The sequence below is a fragment of the Jaculus jaculus genome, chromosome 10 (assembly GCF_020740685.1).
Source record: "Jaculus jaculus isolate mJacJac1 chromosome 10, mJacJac1.mat.Y.cur, whole genome shotgun sequence".
In the NCBI taxonomy this organism is placed as follows: domain Eukaryota; kingdom Metazoa; phylum Chordata; class Mammalia; order Rodentia; family Dipodidae; genus Jaculus; species Jaculus jaculus.
In genome coordinates this window covers 82,058,887-82,073,227 of record NC_059111.1, presented here as the reverse complement: position 1 = coordinate 82,073,227, position 14,341 = coordinate 82,058,887, and the positions used below count along the sequence as shown (strand labels likewise).

At 41.8% G+C, this 14,341-nt stretch overlaps 1 protein-coding gene across 2 annotated transcripts in view; it reads left to right on the top strand.

Moving 5' to 3' along the window:
- Fam3c (FAM3 metabolism regulating signaling molecule C) overlaps window positions 1-14,341 on the top strand; it is a 50,793-nt gene that overhangs the window by 23,476 nt on the left and 12,976 nt on the right. For both annotated transcript variants that reach the window (XM_045160793.1, XM_045160791.1), the window contains exons 4-5: window positions 8,726-8,755; window positions 9,669-9,792. In XM_045160793.1, coding sequence (XP_045016728.1) covers window positions 8,726-8,755; window positions 9,669-9,792 — 154 coding nt within the window. The remainder of the gene's footprint in view (window positions 1-8,725; window positions 8,756-9,668; window positions 9,793-14,341) is intronic.

The following is a 14,341-nucleotide window of genomic DNA, read 5'->3' as shown; positions in this document are numbered from 1 at the left end:
TTGAAGGGGAGGGGAAGGAAAGAGTTGGGGAATTAAACACAAGACTAAGCCCAAAATGAACTGGTACCGTGGAAACTGTTCTTGAAGGTAGACTAAAAGATATTACCCTCGACAGGAGTATAGGAGGAGCATCAGGAAAACAGGGCCCAGGAAAGAGGGTGGGATGAAGCCTGACCTTATAAATCCTTGGCTCTGACCTGTAACTTGCAGTACCAGAAATAGGTGCTGTCCACATTGAGCTGTTGATCAGAGACCTATGAGGTCCCCAAAACAAGGCAGGCTTTTGTCAAAGCACTTAATTACCTGCCTGAAGTAAAAGGTAAGACCCTATTGCTGAAGACACCATATGCTGCTGACACCGAACACCGAGAGAACTGGCTGGGATCCGGAAGAGAACCAGTCCTCAGACAGTTAACCCATCTAGTGCTGGAAAGCACTACATGAGCTACTAGGGGAAAATGGCCAATGGTGGTGTGAGCAAGCAGGGGTCTAAGCTATTCCGAAGCAATCAGCCTGATAAGAAGTGCACACCATGCTGGGCGTGGTGGCGCACGCCTTTAATCCCAGCTCTCAGGAGGCCAGTATAGTTGAGATTTGATTTTATTTGTTGTGTTTTGTGTACATCTTTGCTTTCTGTTGGATAGCCTGGTGGCCCTTGAAAGCAGCTGGTTCCAGAGGGATAATGGAGGCCCACACGGAAGGCAGTAGGGCTTGTTCAGTCCTGGAGCCCATCGGTGGAGCTGATTCTTGATGGGTTGGTGGAAAGGAAAGAAGCTGATAGGATGGACGTTTCCTACAGAAGCAAGATGCCTGTTGTTCTTTAAAATAATCGGCTTCCACTTATCCTTAGGCTTTGAGTTAAAATTTGGTGAATGACAGGTCAGTGAAAAGAGATTGAGTAGACAAAAGTAGGATCCTAAGAGAGAAGGAAGCCAGTAGAACCTTCTGGAACCATTGGTACAAGTCATTGATTTGGGGGAAGCCCATTGCTTTCAGAGCAGGGTGAAAAGGAGGCTGGGTGAAGCCACAGTGGCAGTTATGCATAAGTAGTGATTCCTCTCCAGTTACCTGTCTGTCTTTCCCTAACTCTGCTTCTCTTCATTTGGATTTTCAAATCTAGTATTTACTGTATGCTTTTAAAGTTATTTTATACTTTATTATTTATTTTCAAGGAAAGAGAGAACATGCAAGGGCCTCCATAAGCTGCTGTAAACAAACTCCAGATGCATGCACTACTTTGTACATCTGGCTTTATGTCGGTAGTGGAGAATTGAACTCTGGTCGTTAGGCTGAGCCATCTCTTCAGCCACTAGACTGTTGTTAGTAAACATCATTGTCTCATCCTGATGTCTCTCTTCTTTGTGCTCTCCCTATCTCCACTGCGAGCTTCATTCTCTGAGACTCTTGAATTTTAGTCTTACAGACGGGGATAAATACAGAATCTCTGCTCTCTGCTTAAGATGATGTAGTGCCACACCACCTTCTGCCTGGTCTTCACCCTGCCCCCCCCCCCCCCGGGTGTCATAGTTGCCTTGTCCCTAAGCTCTCCTGTCCTTTCATCCTTGCCTTTGCTCCTGCTGAGTCCTCACCCTGCATGCCTGCCTCTATCCGTATCACTTTCCAAAGCACTGCGTTGGCACCTCATTTGGGATTATTGCCTCTTTTTTTTTTTTTTTTGTCGGTTTTTTGAGGCAGGATCTCACTCTAGCCCAGGCTGACCTGAAATTCACTCAGTAGTCCTGTTAAAATGTTTTGCTCCAATTTCTGAACTGTGTTCAAGTAACGTAGCACCTGCATCATTTGGCCCTGACTTTATTCTGCCTTACAGTTTTTATTTTATTTATTTAGTTATTTGAGAGAGAGAGAGAAAGGGACAAAATATACATGCCAGGACCTCTAGTCACCTTATGCATCTGGCTTATGTGAGTACAGGATACTTGAATTCCAGTCCTTAGGCTTCCCAGCCAAGTGCCTTAACTGCTAAGCCATCACTCCAGCCCCAAATATGGATCAGTGATTGAAGATTCAGTTTGTTAATATGAGGAGAAACAGTATTTCTAAAGTGGGATTCCCCTAAACCTGTGTTAGTTGGGGAATTACTAGCAATCATGTATGAGCAGTTTGCTTTAGGATAATTGTCCGCTAGTGTTCATTTTGATTGATAGTTCCTGATGTTAAGAACCTGCAAAGTTTTATTTCATTCATTCATTCATTCATTTAAAGTTCAAGGGTTTATATTGGCTTACAGTTCTGTGGGCTGCATTCCATCATTGCAGGGATACCTTGGGGGCAAGTGAAGGAGGTGGACAGTCACATGGCACCCATAGTCAGGAAGCACAGAGCAAACCAGAAACTAGGCCAGGTTAAAGTATCCTAAGGGTCTTCCCTAATGGGTTCACTTTCTCCAGTGATGCCCCATTGCCTAAAGGTTTCACAACATTTTCAAACAGTGCCATTAGCTGGAGATCAAGACACAAGACCCCCTGGGAAACCTTTCACATTTAAGCCACAACATTCCACCCTTGTACCCTGTAGGCTCATACTTTGTCACGGTGCCAAGTGCATTCATTCCAGCTTCCATTGCTCAATTGTTTTTAACAGTCCAGCACTGTTCAGAAGTTCATAGTCTCTTCTGAAACTCAAAGCAGTTACATAACTGAGAGCCCCTATAAGATTAATATGTAAGTTTCATACTTCCAAAGTAGAATGTCACAGAATGGACATTCCCAACCAAAAAGGAGAAATGGAGGCATAGCAAGGAAAGATTGGACCAAAGCAAGACTCAAACCCAGCAATGCAGAGGAAAATTCTACAGTTCAACATCTGGGATCTGAGGCTTGTCATAGAATGATTTGAGCTCCTAGGGGCTTGGGCCACCTCCCTCCGGGTCTCCAACGTACAGCACACACTCCTTCTCTCAGGGCTCACGCTACTCCACTCCACGTCTGCAGCTTTCTTTGGTGGATGTCCCATGGTCCCGGTGTCTTCAACATCCTGGGATTTTGCTCACCCAGTGTCACAATTGTCTCTTGGTGTCTCCTTGAGGGCTCTCTCACCCTGCCACACGTTGCCTGGCCGTGGGAACTTTGGTGCAGGCCTCCTCTGTGACCCACTCTCTGTTTCATTTATGCCTGTAAAGCCAGTACTACCTGGAAGATGCTGCAAAGTTTTGCAAGCTTGAGATGAAGCCTAGCCTCCCTGGAGCATGGCTGAAACAGCTTCTGTGTGCCGTGCCTTCAGGCTGATCCTGTAGCAAATACTTTCCTAGGTCATGGTTTTCAAAGAGAACCCTTCAGGGACATTCTCAGTTAAGGCACTCTCCTTTCCAGTCAATGCATATTTTTAAAGGTAGAGCCTTTGATAGTGGTCTCTTGCCCTCAGGGTACTTTTCCTGTGGTCCTAGTAGAGAAAGAAAGATCTTTTAATAGTGCAGATTTCTTCCACAATTTACAGTTGTTTTCTGAATGTTTCTTGTCAAAAAATTTAAACTTGCTCATAATTCCTTTGCTTGCTAATCTTTACATTTTTCATCTTTCCTCTCTGTCACTCACAGTCTATCTGTTCTCACTGTAGACCTGCATAAGAGCTGTGAACCTAATTGTTATCCTATTGTTAAAATCTCCTTTGCCAACCAAATTAATCCTTTATTTTTGAATTCAGCCTCACTCCTGTTCTCAGGATATGGGCAGAATGCACCTGGATTCTGTGCCAGAATATATCCTGAACTGTAGCCCAGTTTCCAGAAAAGACCTTGTTCCCCTCTGAAACTTCAAGAGCTGAGCTTCCACTGTCCACATTTCTCTTGGCATTACGGTAGTCCAAACTTCCCACCAGAATGAAGCCTTAAGTTCTGCTTTATGGACTTTGGAGGTGAGGGGGCTGCTTTTCTAGCCCAGAGTTCCACACTTCCACATTCTTTCTGAAGACAAGTTCTAAAGGCCTACAAACCCATGGTTAGGATTATTACTGCAACAGCCCCACTTCTTGATCCTGGTTTTCTTTATTACTTTTCTTGTTGCTATAACCAAGAAGAAGTTTAAGGGAGGAAGGGTTTATGTTGGCAGATAGTTCCAGGGGGTACAGCACAATTGGCGGGAAGGCACTGGGGCAGGAACAACTAGCAGCCAGTTACATTTCATTCACAATAAGGAAATAAGCTAGAACCTACGAATGTTATTAGGTGTACCTCAGCTGTATGATTTAAGCACTGTTAGGGCAAATATATTTTTAATATTAGAGTTGAAGTAGTATATTTTATCTGTTATACCTTACTGGATTCCCATCTGTTGAATTGGAGAAAACATTATTTGTGAGGTTTAATTTTAATTCTCATTTCAAAATACATTAGTTATCATTGTTATTGTTTTAGTATTCAGTTTGATTAGCAAAGGACAACAGATTTAAACCAGCATTGGGATTGCTTTGTAATCCATGTCCCCAGCACCCAGAAGACTCTAACTGCAGTTCTTTTAGGGATGAGTTTTCTGTTTTGTCAGTTTGCTTCTATAACATACAACTTCCACAGGCAATTTTGATCCAGGCATATTACAATGTCATTTTAGAAAAATGAAACATTTCTAGAAAAGGAGAGAGAAAATTTTGCCCACAATTAGTAGCTGAAATTACAATGGTATATAGTAACAAAATAACAACAACAAAAATAAACTAATGTTTTGGCGTGAGGATACTGGGTCACTTGGTCACTGGGTCACAACCAGCACATGGGTAGTTTGCTCATCATACTTATGACCATGATTGAAAGTGATAGTAGCTTTGAGCATGCACTCTGTGTTGGTTAATCTCTTGTTGATAACATGGGCAGGATTTAGTATCACCATGGAAACAGATCTCTTGGGATTTCTGTTAGGGATTTTCTAAGTTAGATGATTTGAGGTGGAAAGGCCCACCATAACTGTGGGTGGAGCCTTTCAGTAGGGTGAGGGTCCTGGACTGTATAAAAAGGAGAAAAGCTGAGCACCAGTATTCATAGCTCATGCTACTTCCTCCTTTTTGCTGAGGTGATGGGGGGACACTGGCTCCCTACTCCTATCATACAAGATGGACTCTACGCTGTGGACCTATAAGCTGAATTAAATCCTTTTCCTTCCATAAGCTGCTTGTTGGATATTTGGTCCCAGCACCAAGGAAGTAACTGATCCAGACACTCAGCTAGGAAGCGTACAAAAACCAATCCATATTATCATTGCATATGTTGCTGTAGTAACTGTTCTGTGAAGTTCATTTACTTTTACCCATTGAGATTTAGGCCATTGGTAGGAGTATATGCATAAATTCCTTGTGATGCCATTAAATATTAGGCACAAATAGTTCTAATTATTGTTTAACTTACTGACATTCTTTCATTCAACTAAATCCCAGAGGCCTATTACTGTTCCTTAAAGTTAAATGCTTCGTGTATTGAAAGAAAGTTAGGATTAAAGTTGTCTCATATATTGCAGATAAATAATGCAGTCCAGAAGGGTCTTTGTAGTTTATGACTGTGCCCCGTACATGTGCAGTGCCCTGTTATTTATAACAAGTAATTTATTTGCTTATTTCCTGGATTATCACATTCTTTTTACATGTATTTTTCTTGCATCAGGCCTAGGAGGGGACTTATAGCTTTGGTGGGTGCTGGATAAAATAATATTCATCTATTAAAAAGTCTTCATTAGTTTTTTACCTTCAGGCATCTTGTCCATTTTCACATATACAAGTTATGTGTGAGTTTACTTAAAAGCCTAAAGATTAACAAACTAGTTTGTCTTAAATTGTACCCTAGTAAAGTTTATTGATTGAGTGGCATTCACATATATATATATATATATATATATATATATATATATATATATATATTGCATCTGAAGTTTTACAAGCAAACATGGTTTGATCATTCTAGAGCATTGCCCTAGTTTTCCTCCTCAGTCAGTCCTGTCACCTTTGATCAGTGCTCGGTGATTGATGTCCTGAGACTTTCCTCAGCAGGCTTCTCTCTTTGATGTCCTCATCCGTGTGCGAGTTTTCCAGTTTATATCATTTTCCCAGGTCTTATTTACAGCTGGCCTTGAAACTGTCCCACTTAGGTCTTCTCCTTATGTCTTAAAATGAGCACATCCATCAGAAGTCATCACTTGTGCCCATCCCATCTCCTTACTTGGTCTAAATATTATGGATACAGAGAAGGTGTTTTTCTTCACTGGCTCATGTGAAAATATGAATGCTTCGAGTCAGGTCCCAAGTTCTGTCTATGTTGTTTTCTTAGTAGCTCTGACTCTGTCCACCACGCTTACATTTCTTATTTTCTACCCCAAAGTCGCCTTTGTTTTTACCTAGATTGCTCAGTTAGTATCTTTATGCACTTAGTCTTGAGCTCTTTGTAATCAAATAGGATGTTCTAAAGTCTCCCTAACTTGCTGTTGGCTCTTGGTAGGACTAATAGCACTTTTAGAGTACATGATCATGAGACTTTTGACATTCTTTCGAGGCGGTACAGTGAGATTGGATGACTTGAAAAGTTAGCTCTAAGCTTGGCACAGCCTGTCATCCCAGTACTCAGGAGGCAGAGGTAGGAGGATCACAGCAAATTCAAGACCACCCTGAGATGAGACTACATAGTGAATTCCAGGTCAGCCTGGGCTAGCATGAGACCCTATCTCGAACCCCCCCTCCAAAAAAAAGTTAGTCCTACTAATTACTAAAAAAATGACCTAGGATAAGCACAGTAGTTAACCTTTCTTTCTTGATGACCAGGTTAGTACTCCAAACTAAAGTACTTGACAGAGCGACTTAGTCATGTAAATGAGTCATGTGATCTTAGCCCTGCTTAAATCCCACTGTTCTTTCCCACATCTCCTTAACATAGGTCAGGTAGCTCAGAAGTTCTGATTTTAACAGGGCTCCTTTCTAAGAATTTTAACACCTGAGCCTGCTAATACCCCCTGCTTTGTTTAAAAAAGATAAAATGAAGCTGAGAATTGAAAAATTCATATGAGAAAGAGAGAAATGGGCACACCAGGGCCTGTAGCTACTGCGAATGAACTCCAGACACATGTACCACCTTGTGCATCTGGCTTACATGAGTACCGGGGAATTGAACCTGGGTCCTTAGGCTTCGCAGGCAAGCACCTTAACTGCTAAGCTACCTCTCCAGCCTGAGGTTGAGAATTTGTAGGTATCACACTGTCATGCTGCTCTGGATGGATTTTATTTTTTCTCTCATTTAAAAGAGCTTTGGTCTGGATCTCCAAAATTATATCCCTGAGATACTGGAAAGGATGTGCCTAGTACCTGTGTTGATGACCTTCCCTCTCTTAGTTTCATGTTTTGTTTAAAAATCTGTGAATCATTTTAGTGTTTAGGTTATGGTGTGGATAAAGGTGGCTTTCTGCTGTATTCCATGCATTAAACTTTCCCACATTATTTATTACAATAGCTTTATAGTTTCAATGGTGCATAATATTCTGCTGTGCTTCCCTTGGGTAATGAAGCTTCCCTTACTTGATCATGTTCCCTTTAAACAGCTAGATATTATCTTCCAGCCTTGGCTTTCGGTTCCCTACTTTGAATATTGGACATACAGGAAATTCACAATTATCAAAAATAGTACAGAAGTAAAAACTCAATGACTATTTATAGTCAGGCAGCTGGCTGACATTATCACACTGTGTACTTATTAGTCAAATCAGGAGCTGGCTGCTACAATACTTTGAAAATCTGAGTTCTCATTTCCTGGGCTGCGATCAGATGTTGGTCCTTTGAGGAAGCTTGGAGTACAGTTGTGATAGATAGCCAGGTTGAAATTCACTGGGGTTGGTAAGAATTGGTCTTCCTTAAGCTGATGAATTATAAAACTCTCAGTAACTATGCTTTTTTTATTACACTAAATGCATTTCTATGTGAAAAAAATTCCCCCACCACTCACCCTTTTCCATCCCTCCAAATCCTCACCTAACCACAAGATAGGCTTACATAATTCTCTAGGACCATGTTGCATTTTATCCAACACTGCACAGAAGCTTATGTTGACAGACACATGTATTTATAGTCACTTAGTGGGACATCTGTAGAGGAGCTTTTTGATTGGGATTTATATTTATAGTAATTAATGGAAATAAAATGCAACATTAAAAATAAAATGTGCTGTCAGTGCACTCCTCTCCATCATCCCCACCACATAATTGCCTGCAGTGACTCTCACAGTAAGTTTCTTTCAGTTTCTCTGAAGTGAAGTGATATACTTAGTGTGTACTGAGAATATTCAACACTTTTAAAAAACATACTTTTAATTATTTATTTGCAAGCAGAGTGAGGTGGAGATCAGACAGACAAGGAGAGAATGGGCACTTCAGGGCCTCCAGCAGCTGCAAATGTACTCCAGAGGCTTGTACCACCTTGTGCATCTTGTTTATATGGGTACTGGGGAATCGGACTTGGGTCATTAGGCTTTGCAGGCAAGAGCCTTAATGGCTAAGTCATCTCTCTTGCCTCAAGCACTTTTTTTTTTTTAAGGTAGAGTCTCAATCTAGCCCAGCCACAGTGATCCTCCTGTCTCTGCCTCCCAAGTGCTGAGATAAAAGGCGTGTGCCACCACACCCAGCTCAAACACCTTTCTTTATAGGCTTGTTGAAAGCTTTAAATATGCTTATGCTTACAAGGTAGCTGGTTGCCAATAGGCTTATTCTTTCTAACTGAGGTAAATTTTGTTTTCTCCCCCCCCCCCCCTTAGCAAGATCAGCGCTGGACTCCGCCTCACGTTGTAAGTATTTTATATCAGTGTTTTCCAGATGGTTTACTCTGTCTTTAGACCTATGAGAACTTATACTCAAAACTTGCTTTTAGCTCATATGAGCAAAAACTGATTCAGAAGTCATATTTTATACAGACTTTATTAAATTAGACAGCATAGTGTTCTTGACTTTTTGGTGGGTCATGCGTATGTTTCTGTGGTGTGTGTGCATGTGCTTGGGAAGGCCAGTGGTCGAGATTGGCTATCTTCCTCAGGCATTCTCCTTCTTACTTTTGAGAGAATCTCACACGGAACATCTGAGCTCACCTATATGCCTAGTCTAGCTAGCTCACTGCCGCATCTGGCATTCTATGTCGGCTCTGGGGGTCCGAACTCAGGCCCTCAGGCTTGTGTGGCAAGTGCTTTATTTAAACAGCCCTCAGTGCTTCACTGTTCATGGATGTGGTGCTCCACTGCTGTGACTTAGCTCCTATGTTCTAAGTGTAGACAGTGATGGCATAAAAGAATTCACAGCTGAAAATCGTAGAACGTTAGGCTTTGTGGTGGTCCTGGATTTTGTCCAGCTGAGGACTGAAAATTCAGAGCAAGAATTCAAAACCTCTCACACTACATTGAGGCATACTTTGATGGATCTTCTGCTCATCAAAATCATTGGGCTTGATCTGTTTCTTCTAGTTTTTGGGTCATTCCCCAAGGCTCTGAGCTATGTCCTTTTGTATTGTTATCACTGTTTTTTTTTTTTTTTTTAAGTTCTCTGAAACCCTTAGGATAAGAAGTTCTAGCATATTTCTGTTATATATGTGTATCTTGATTTGTTTTTCTTTTTTAGATAATGCCCTTTTCGACTTGAGATACCAAACAAGCTTGCTATAGGGTCTTATTAACTTGTTTTCTAAGACACATATTTATCTTCTCCCCAAAGCTACAAAGCCTCCCAGGTACAAATGTGGCATCTCTAAAGCTTGTCCCGAGAAGCATTTTGCTTTTAAAATGGCAAGTGGAGCAGCCAATGTGGTGGGACCCAAAATCTGCCTGGAAGACAATGTGTGAGTACGGGACTGCTGACAACTGGAAGGTGTTGTATTAAGTGATAGCTGGTCAACCCGAAGGGAATGGATCTTCTGAAAACGCCTTTTAAAAAATGGTTGTGATTTCAATTTTCACTCTGTGGTTCCCCCCATGCATTAGAGAATGACAGAGGACACTGACACCGAACTTAGCCAGCTTCCCACACGCATGGCAAGTTTCCTGTGCATGAATTCTGTACGTGTGGCCTGACTCCCATTTGATTGCCACCAGATGCATGTGGCGGTTTTGTTTCTTTTGACTCTTAAGTACTTGGGAAAAATACTTCAATTAAAATCAAAAGCCCCATTCTTGGGTTACTCGGAACATGGCAAGTGCTCTGTGGCCCCGTGGTGGCTCCTGGCTACCAGTTGAGTCCCAGGTAGAGAACATTTCTGCTGACAGTGTTGTCTGGAAAGCAGGTGTTTTTCCTTATAGGCCAGAGTCTTTCATCTTCAATATTTGGATGCTGCTTGTTGTTGTAAGAAGCGACAGGTGGCCATGGAGGCCCACGGCCACACAAAATCACTCACCACTAAGCCGAGTTGCCAGGCTGCTTCGCTCCACACAGGATGGGTTGTAGCTTTTCCACTCTCCTGCCTCACTGTTAGCTACACACGTCCCTGCCTCTGAGATTGCGAACTTCCTTTTACTTGTTTGTGTATAAGCTGCCCAGAAAACAAGGTGCCCGAGCTCACTTAAACTATGTGTGAAGTAGCAAATGGGCATTTGATTATTATGTAGACCAAAAGAGTAAAGTGACATACTGATTAAAGAGGCGAAACTCTGCAGTTTCTCCCAGCTGTGTGTGTGAATTTCAGATAGCTCCTGAAGTTTTATCCCAGGTCCCCCCACTCTTTTTGTGTAATAAATTATAAGAAGGTTTAACCTCATGGCTAATAATTTTCTTGCAAAATTGATGGTCTGCGGTCTCATTTCCTTTCTTTTCCCTTCTGCTGACAGTGATCCTTTGTGAATCTGACTTTATGGTCCCCCTTCTTGCCAGCAGTGCTCTGCTGTGATCCCGAGAGCTGATTTCTCAGGATGCTAGTCTACTCAACTGATGCATAGCAGGGTTCCTATGTAGAAGTTTCTGTTCGTAGAAGCATTCCCTTGTGTTTTCATCTTATTTCTCTAAAGAGAACCCCAAGTTTGAGTCTAACAAACAGGCTGGGAGTTCCTTTGGAATATGTAGATTACCTCAGTCTCCTGTTCCGCTCCTAGAAGTGTGCAACTTAACGCACAGAAGAGGAGCTCAAACTCTTTCAGAATGTGGTTTTCCAACCACAGTTAAGGTCAGAAAGAAGGAGAAGTACTTGGTTGGCAGTGGGGCCTGGTCAGGCTGTAGTGTGCTTGGAGCCAGAGACTTCGTTCCAGCTTGGAGGGCTTGTCGCATAGGATTGTACTGTTTCAGGTACTTAACCACTGATCCAGCCACATTTCAAGAATCATTCTGCCATTCCCATCAGAGTAAATAGTTGATGGGATTTTATAGGCCTGGCAATGAAGCAAGGTCCCATAGAAGGGCTGAGTAATTGGCCAGGGATTGCCAGTGGAGAGACTGCAGGGACCCATTCCTAGTCCATTGCTTTTTCTGGTATGTTCTATTTCCATATTGAAAGACTCAAACTTTTATACATTTCCTAAGTGTCCCTCATTTACCTGTTCAACAGGTCTTTCTTGACTGTGATCCATCCTGTTGTAGAATTACTCTAGTAGAGACGACAGATGCTGAAAAAGCAAGTGAAAGAAAGCATATGAAATCCAGTGACTGGACTGCGACCCCAGCTTTGCAGGCTGCTGGGCCTGTGAGATGCCTCGGGTGTGAGTGAGCGAGAGCGGGAAGTCAGCGGTCAGTGGAAGGTTGGGAATGGCTCTCAGGACAGTGATGTTATGGTTTGAGGGCCTAGGGATAGGAAGAAAACCAGGTGTGGAATGAAAAAGAATATCCTAGACAGAAGGAGGAATGCGCTGAAAGGTCTTATGATGAAAAGCTGTGTAGAGAGGTGACTAGGCTGGGCCACATAAGGAACATACAAGCAGTACAGGTAAAGGGTCACAGTTTTTTTTCTAATTGTGTGGTGAAGTTGATAAGGTTTTTTAGACTCTGGTATGATTTCATTTGTATTGAAAACACCTATTCAGCTGCTGTGTAAAATGATTCAGAAACTAGAATAGAGAGGACAATGGACGGCCACTGCTGACTGCTGCCAGCTCTTGGATATAGCCTTCCTAGTGCCAGTGACTTCCCTGAGCTGTATACTCTCTGGCATGTGTAAGGAAATAATAAAAATGTGAATTAAAAAAATTATTGTGAATGTTTTCTTGTTCCTGCCCCAAGTACGTGCAGCTCACTGTGGAGATAAGATTACTTTAGATCACCAACTCTCGGTGGAGGGATTTTGCTTCCTAGGGGATATTTGTCACTTGTCATCACTTGTGGAGATGCTACCTGAAAAGACGGAGAGGTGCTGCTGTACATTCTCAGTGCTCTAGACAGCCACCTAAAGAAGGATCAGACCCCTAATGCCATGCTAGGCTCTGACACAGACAAAAGATGATAATGAAGATGAGGGTGGTAAGCGGAACGTATTGTGGCACCGAGAATGCATTTAAGTGTCTCAGGTAGAGATAGACAGTCCTAGTCTGAACCTCACACGTCATAAACCAGCCGTTGCTACCTTGTATTCCCTTTATGTGAAACTATCCAACTGTTGCCTTCAAATATTGGCATACTCATTTGATGAAATTATATGAAGTTGATGTTAGCAACATTGTATTATCATATTAATACTTGTACATTAATATAGAGGAATACATAGATTATTTTGAGATGTTTTACTTTTTAAAACATGTTTTTTATTTATGTAAAAGAAAGAGACACAGAGAGAGAATGAGCACATCAGGGCTTCTAACCACTGCAGACTAACTCCAGACACTTGCACCACTTTGTGCATATAGCTTATGGGTATTGCGATACCTGAGTCCTTAGGCTCCCAGGCAGGCAAGTGCCTTAACTGCTAAGCCATCTTCCAGCCCAGGTTTTATTTATTTTGGTTTTTTGAGATAGGTCTCCCTGTCTAGCCCAGGCTGACCTGGACTTCACTGCATAGTCTTAAGGTAGCCTCAGACTCATGGTGATCCTCCTACCTCAGCCTTCAGAGTGCTGGGATTAAAGGCCTGTGCCACGCCTGGCAGGTTTTACTTTTTAAAACAAGGAACAAGCCTGGGCCTTCAGCTGAGGGCAAAGAAGTAGAATCAATGTTAAGTACTAGCTAGGTACTTATATAATCATTCAAAATACCACGATTTTACAAAAGTAAAACCCTTCTAAACTCATGAGGAACAAATCAAGTAAGAACAAAACAAAATACATCCAGCTGAGTGGATTTGGCTCTGAGCTGTGGTTGGCCAAAGTCTACTTTAATCCTTTAAGAAGCAGTAGCTGGAACATGCGGTAGATATCTGAAACAGAACTGTATCTGAAGATGTTTAATGATGGTTACTTCCTTTAGATTGTTGCCTGGAGGTGTGGTGTGGGTAGAGCTTTAAATTGCTGTTTGTAGGAGGGGCTAATCTTTATACATTTTAGATCTTTTGTAGTTTTTTATTTATTGCAAGTTTGCGTTTGGAATTTGTGTTTAAAACTTGAGAAGCTGCTGCCCTCTGGTGGGGAAAGTATGTCATTGCCCATCTTTGTTACCTGTGCTTTATGATGTATTTAAGTTTATCACAACACAACAGAATATTCTGAAAAGGCCACTACTTGGAAAAATGCTGACAGTTATCACTGATTTTTAGTTATTAATCTGACACATTAGTCCTCACTATTGCCTCTTAGTATTGACTGTAAAGTGTACTTGGCTAATATATTATCTAAAGCACTAATGATGTACATTTTGTAAAGTTCTTCCCCTTCGGTGCAGACAAGAGGTTAGTCATTTGGTAAAGCCCAGACATTTTTATGTATGGACACAGACACATTCTTTTGTTTAAACAGCTTGGGGATGTTGTTTCAATAGTGTACAGTCAGTAGTTTGTGGTCTATTTGTAGGTATGTGCAAACTTGCCCAGTCTGTTTTAGAGCTTTTTGTTTATTTTTAGACAGAATTTCATTATGTAGCTCAGGCTGTCCTGGACTTTCTGTGTAGACAAGGCTATTCTCCAACTTGTGGCAGTCCTCCAGCCTCTGCCTCTTGTGTGCTTAGATGGCAGGTGGGCATCACTCTGTCTGCCTTACAACACTTCTGTACTACCCAAAGAAACTCTACCCTTTAGCTATTCTGCTAGTACATTCTCATCCTACTCCACCTCCAGCTGACAATTCCTAATCCCCCAATTATTCTTTTCCATAGATTGGCTTATTTTAGAGAATTTTGTCTAGATAAGTTTCGAATGAGGGAAGCATTCATGTCTGAGCACTCTGTTACTCATTTTGCCCTTAGATTGTAAGTGACTTCCATGGCATGTCACTTCTGTTTCTTGCCACACAACACTACAGAATACAAAAAAAGTGATTGTTAGATGAGA